This window comes from Amborella trichopoda, chromosome 12 (genome assembly GCF_054954075.1).
Source record: "Amborella trichopoda isolate Santa Cruz 75 chromosome 12, AtrichopodaSantaCruz75HAP2 v2.0, whole genome shotgun sequence".
NCBI classification, from domain to species: Eukaryota; Viridiplantae; Streptophyta; class Magnoliopsida; order Amborellales; family Amborellaceae; genus Amborella; species Amborella trichopoda.
The window spans coordinates 46,906,574-46,912,690 of NC_142347.1; the positions used below are offsets into that span (position 1 = coordinate 46,906,574).

A 6,117-nucleotide genomic window follows, 5' to 3' on the forward strand; every position below is an offset into this window, starting at 1 on the left:
TTATATTATTTATTATAATCAATAATTATATAGATATCTAAACAAAAAAATAAGCCTCTTAACCTTTTGAATATCACCCCAAAAAAACATGAATGAGATTTTATAGAATGAGATTATTATATTTGGTACATAAATGTCACAATTACGTACAACTATCCATGTGAAATCAATAGCATGGTTGGGTCATAAAATTCAAAATTGTTTTGTTTTTTTTGAACTTTTGAGTTGGTAAATGAAATAAATGCGACCATCAAGTTGTCAAGATTAATTGGTAAAGGTAAATGGCCTCAAAACATTAGGCGCGGATTGGTCCCTCTGTCTCACGTTAAAAATCAAAAGTGTGGATTTTTCCTGTTTTTCTCTCAGGTTCAAGATAGAGGTAACTCAGCTGAGGTATTGTGGTTTAAACCTGCAACAAAGGAGAAAGAAAATAGGTGGGGTTTTATACGAACTGTATAATTTTATTGTGAAAATCAGCGCTTTATGTGGAATTCAAACTGCTATTTTAAGTGAGAGATATCTATTGTTTTGTTACTCTTTTGTGTCAATAATTGTGGGTTCTTCTTCCTTTAATTTTCTGCAACTTGGTTGAGAGATTGTAAGTTTTTGAAGTGGCTTGAATATTCTTTTCATTTCAATTTTCCCATGGATATAACGATTCCGTTTTTGTTTTACTTCTGATTTGTTTTTGAAAATCTTAATTTAAGGATTGGTATTGCTTTTTATACTGCTATTTGCCAGTTGTACTACAAACATGTGATTGGTACATAGGGGCGCATGTATATATTATCTTTGGTGTTGAAAAATCTTGCATGTGTTAGAGATTGATACATATGGGCGCATGTATATATTTCCAGACGATTTCAATCTTGAAAATTAATACTTGGAAAATTCGTTTCGTTGATTTGAATATATCCTATTTGGTGAGCTTCAAACCAGAAATTTAAAGCCACACTCTTGAACTTGGTTTAGGGTTAGTTTCTACATAATCTTTCTTCTTCAAAAGATATATATATTAACACCATCAATTTCCCATCTCCACATCTGTATGGGTTCTGCCCTTTTCAGACTTCAGAGGCAGAGCATTGCATCTCTCTCTCTTTCTCTGATTTCCCATCTCCACATCTTAATGGGTTCTGCCGTATTCAGACTTCAGAGGCAGAGCATTGGATCTCTCTCTCTCTCTGATATATTTCAAGACAGAAAAATTGATACACCATTCTTCAAGATGATAAGATATGGCTGAATTTCTTTCTGTCTGGAAATCTTGTGAGGAAGTTGCATATTCTTTAAAAACATCACTGCTAATTATGTCACTGTAATTTTGTGTCTCATGCTAAGTATTTTCTAGCTTTAGTCCCACTTTAATTTTGCGTCTTCCTTTTTTACCTTATCCGATGAATAAAAAATGTCTTCCTTTTTTACCTTATTGGATGAATAAAATACTGTAATTTCTCCCTTTTATTTGATGAAAAATGGGAATTTTTTTCCTTTTCACTAACATTATCCAAGAACTTGCTCTGCTTTACCTCCCATAAATTTGAACTTTGTTCACATTACTAGAAACCAGTTGAATGTAGTGTGTCATATTCCTCTACATGTGAACTATCTTTCTCAGTCGTGTATTTTGATGGGGTATTAAAGGAGACCCAAATGTGTTTGTTTTAATGTCTGTCTGGTTTGAGTTTAGAGACTTGATGCAGTAATGGTGGAACATAGGATAGATTGAGACTTGAGAGTGTGGTTTTATTGAGAACCAAAAGTTCAACCACTAACTGGTTTTATAGATGGATGTGTCCAAATATCATCTATTGAAAGCTGTGTAAATTATATTGTTCACCACCTCCATTAGTTGGGTATAATGAAAACGTTCCAGTAGACATTTTGGAGGGTCATCGTCTACCCCATTTTTTAACATGATAGCTGAGTTGGTTATTTTCCTTTGCCTGTTCATAATAGCTAGTCTCTGCACAAAGTTCTGTTTCACGAGCTTGGCTGAGAGTTCATGTTTGATTCATTTAGTTATTAGTTATTGGGAGAAATTACAGTTCATATTTGATTCATTGAGTTATTATTTTACATCAAATGATTGAGATTTTTTTATTGAAACACAAATGTCTGTCTTGTATTGATTGGAATTTATTCCCTTCTCTAGGATTAATAGCAGTTCGTTTTCCCTTTCAGATGCATATGTATTTCTATCTAATTTTCATCTTCAGATACACGTCCATTTCTATGTAATTTTTCTCCGTTATTTTTAACTTCATGATAACCTTTGTTCTTGATAGGCAAATTTACTGGAGCAATAAGAGTACAGAAATGTAATGAGGGACATCACGTAGATGTCAGGGTGACATATTTTGCAGCCTTGTTCATTGCAGTGATGAATCCATAAGCCTCAGCTTGGGACATCATGTAGATGTCATGATGACATATTTTGCAGCCTTGTTCATTGCAGTGGTGAATCCATAAGCCTCAGTTTTTATCTCCTCTTTCAGATGCTCCATTTTCATGGTCGTTGGATTTTTTGGCTTATGTTTAATTCAACGGTAATTAGAAGCCTGAGATATCAACTCACTTCTCGAATTTCAGCTAACTTATTCTCCTTGCCCGGTGATAAGCCCAGCATCACTGCAAGTTCTTTTTACTACAAATCTTTTGCTTATGTGATTTCCAACACTTTCTCTCATCAATATGCACCCTCCACTATGTGCATCTTAAGTAAAGGAAATGGTGCTTCAATTTATGAATATGGGTTCACCGAGATTCATCTTTCCCATCGTCTATACTCTACAATGGCAGAGTCCATTCTTGTTCAAGCTCAAAACCCATCTCAATTAGCTCTAGAGCTCTCTGATGCTGTTGATGAAAAAAGATTTGATGATGCTTGGAAGGCTTTTAAGCGATACAAACAGATGGAAGGGTTCCCAAGAAAATCAGTGCTAAATAAGCTCATAGCTAGTTTAGCAGAGAGTGGTGTTCTGCAATGGGTCGATAAAGCTTACAGTCTGGTAGAAATGGCTTTCGGCGAGGGTAAACATGAACTGTTGCATAAAGAGTCTTTGATATTTCTATCATTTATTGCTGCAAGGGCTGGACTGCCAGTTCAGGCATCAACCATCTTGAGGAAAATGGTACAAGTAGAGGAATACCCACCTGTTGATGCTTGGCTTGGGGTCATAGCCCACATGTCTCGAACAGCTCCTGGTGCTTTTCTTGCTGCTGAGATAGTTCTTGAGCTTGGCCACTTCTTCAAGGACAATAGGGTGGATCCCAGAAAGAAAAGTAATAGTATCCTTCTCTCTATGAAACCCAATACTTTCGCTTTTAATATTTCTTTGATGGGTTCTCTTGTATATGGGTTTGCCAGAAAGGCTGAGCAGCTTCTTGAACTGATTCCACGAATTGGGGTGAAGCCGGATGCCTCCTTGCTTATCACAATTGCACACATATATGAAAAGAATGGGAGGATAGATGAGATTAAGAAACTTAGGAGGCATATTAATGAGGCCTGTGGCTTGGGTGATTTTCAATACCAGCAATTCTACAACTGTTACCTCGCATGCCTACTGAATTTTGGGGACTTGGGTGCTGCAACTGAGTTGGTTTTAGAAATTCTTCGGAGGGCCAAGAAGGCTCAGACCTCCTTAGCCACTGCCCAATCAGTGGTGGAAGCCATTGCAGCTCAGAAACCCAAACGTCTCCTCCCTAAAGAACATGACGAGAATCGAGTTATCAGTTCTGTTCGGCTATTTGAAGGTCCAGCTTTATCTATCATGGAGTTTATAAAGGACCAGAATTTCTTAAGAATTCAAGCTGAGGCAAAGGAGCTTCTTGACTCTTTCTCAGCTCAGTTGCAAAACCGAGTTGAACTGGTGAGAACCCAAGACGGTATCCTGTATCCTACTGAGAAGATGTGTGCCAAACTCGTGAAGGCCTTTTTGGAGGTAGAAAAGATTACTGATTTGGCTGAGCTTCTTATTGAGGCTGATATGGAAGAAGGTCCAGCCTCACCTGATAGCTCTTTTATGGTTCAAGTGATAAACACATGCATAGCTCTCGGTTTCCTCGACCAAGCCCATGACCTTCTTGATGAGATGAGACTTAGTGGACTCAAAACAGGCTCTTTGGTTTACTCGTCACTGCTAAAAGCCTATTGTAAAGCTAACCGACCCAACGAGGTTGGCTCGCTTCTACGAGATGCCCAAAAGTGTGGTGTCCAATTAGATGCGAGCTGCTATGAAGCTCTAATACAATCCCGGGTTTTGCAGCGAGATGCAAAAGGGGCCAACAAATTGTACAAAGTGATGAAGGAAGCGAATATTTCACCTTCCACCCATCATGGGTTTGAGAGTTTAGTAAAGGGGTGTGAGGGAAATGGGGAGCCAAAGCTCATGGCCAAGTTATTGGAGGAGATCAAAAGCGAACAAGGAGCAGATTGTGGTGTGATCGATTGGAACCATGTGATACATTTCTTTTGCAAGAAAGGGTTGATGCCTGATGCTCAGAAGGCATTTAAAAAGATGGTGGCTTTAGGCCACAAGCCCAATGCCCAGACTTTCCATTCTCTGGTTACTGGTTACTCAGCCATTGGAGGTAAGTACCATGAGATAACAGAACTTTGGGGTGTGATGAAAGTGATATCTAGTTCATCTCCATTGAAATTCGACCAGGAGCTTTTGGATTCTTTGTTGTATAACTTCGTTAGAGGTGGTTTTTTCCAAAGGGCCAATGAGGTCATTAATTTGATGGAGAGAGAGGGGATGTTTATTGACAAGTACAAGTATAGGCAACTGTGTTTAAAGTATCACAAAACTTTATATAAGAACAAGAAGGGTTCCAAGTTTCAGACAGAGGCTCAGTACAAGAGGAGGGAAGAAGCTCTGACTTTTAAGAATTGGGTCGGCTTGGATTGAAAGAAATTTCACAGAGTTAGACTGAGAAATTTGGCGAGGCAAAGGTAGAATTTGTTGGATTGAGACTGAAAAGCTAGTAAAATGCTTTGAGCTGGGTCCAGATCTACCATACAAAATCAATGGTTCCAACCTCAGTACTGAGCATAGGCTTGAATCTGGACCCGCCATTCAGAAGCTCGCCAACTAAGTCTTTCAAAGGCTTGGAGAATGTGGTGAATTGCTCATGAGATACTCCTAGCCGACTCCAAAAAGTTGGGAAAAGGCTCAGACAATGATGATGATACTCCTCTAGACGATTTAAAAGGGCAGGTCGGTGATTCAAAAGCTGTGAGCAATGCCATAGAGAAGATTTTTTAAATCGAATGGATATTAATGTTAAAAAGGTTGGGAGATTTGAACCAGTTGCGGTCGACCTTGTACAAATCAAAGATATAGTACAAGGAGAGTTTTTTATTCCCTTTGAAAAACCAGTAAGGTAACTCTGATTTTTCTGATATATCTTTAGTATTGAGTGCACCCCTTGGAATTTAAGAAGTCCTTTTCCAATACTGAGTTTACACTCTGAAATTTAAAACAATTCTAGAAACACTATTGAAAATTATTATGCATATTTATAGAGATGTTTTATAATGCAAATGTGGGGTTCTCATGTACAACTACATGTTATTAATTCAAGACTGTTTGAAAAAAAAAAAGACCGTTTAGAAAAAAACAAAGACCATCCAGTCTAAGATCTGCATATATATTGCACAAAAGCTTTAAAGAAAAAAAATCAACACAAAACTCTTCTCTTTGTACCTCTTTCTCTCTCCATTTTCTATCTCTATGTTTCCGTTTCTTTGCATGGTTCTTCTCTATTGTCCTTGTCCATATGATCAACAACCAATCTCCGTGATTCTACCAGTTTGTTTCAAATGTTAGATTTTCCCAGTATATTATTTGTGAATTGTTCTAATAAATATATGCCCTCTTGTTTTTTGGAATTCAAATGTCTAAATATGGTGAAATGGATGAAGTAAGTAACATGTAGTGTTCAGAATATATTGGTGTTTGTTTTTTATTCTCTTATAAATAGAGCTGAGATGTGATTGGACTTCAAATAAATGGATGGCCATGTCTTTCAGGATTACTATGTGTCGTGCGGTGGTAATTGAATTCTGAATACATTGTATTTAGATGAAGTTCCAAATTGTAGTTAAGG

At 37.4% G+C, this 6,117-nt stretch overlaps 1 protein-coding gene across 2 annotated transcripts; it reads left to right on the forward strand.

Moving 5' to 3' along the window:
• The first annotated feature begins 214 nt into the window (after nucleotides 1-214).
• On the forward strand, nucleotides 215-5,552 carry LOC18435529 (pentatricopeptide repeat-containing protein At1g03100, mitochondrial). Of its 2 annotated transcripts, none has more exons than XM_006845573.4 (2): nucleotides 215-434; nucleotides 2,289-5,552. In XM_006845573.4, exon 2 carries the CDS (start codon nucleotides 2,499-2,501, stop codon nucleotides 4,914-4,916), a length of 2,418 nt encoding a protein of 805 aa, XP_006845636.2. In that variant the 5' UTR covers nucleotides 215-434; nucleotides 2,289-2,498; the 3' UTR covers nucleotides 4,917-5,552. The 2 variants fall into 2 exon arrangements, with proteins under 2 accessions (XP_006845636.2, XP_088709068.1); XM_088852942.1 differs by lacking the exon at nucleotides 215-434 and adding an exon at nucleotides 481-598.
• Nucleotides 5,553-6,117: the final 565 nt, after the last annotated feature.

Coding starts and splice junctions, on each gene's coding strand:
- LOC18435529 (XM_006845573.4), top strand. CDS start 2,499: ATGCTCCATTTTCATGGTCGTTGGATTTTTTGGCTTATGTTTAATTCA.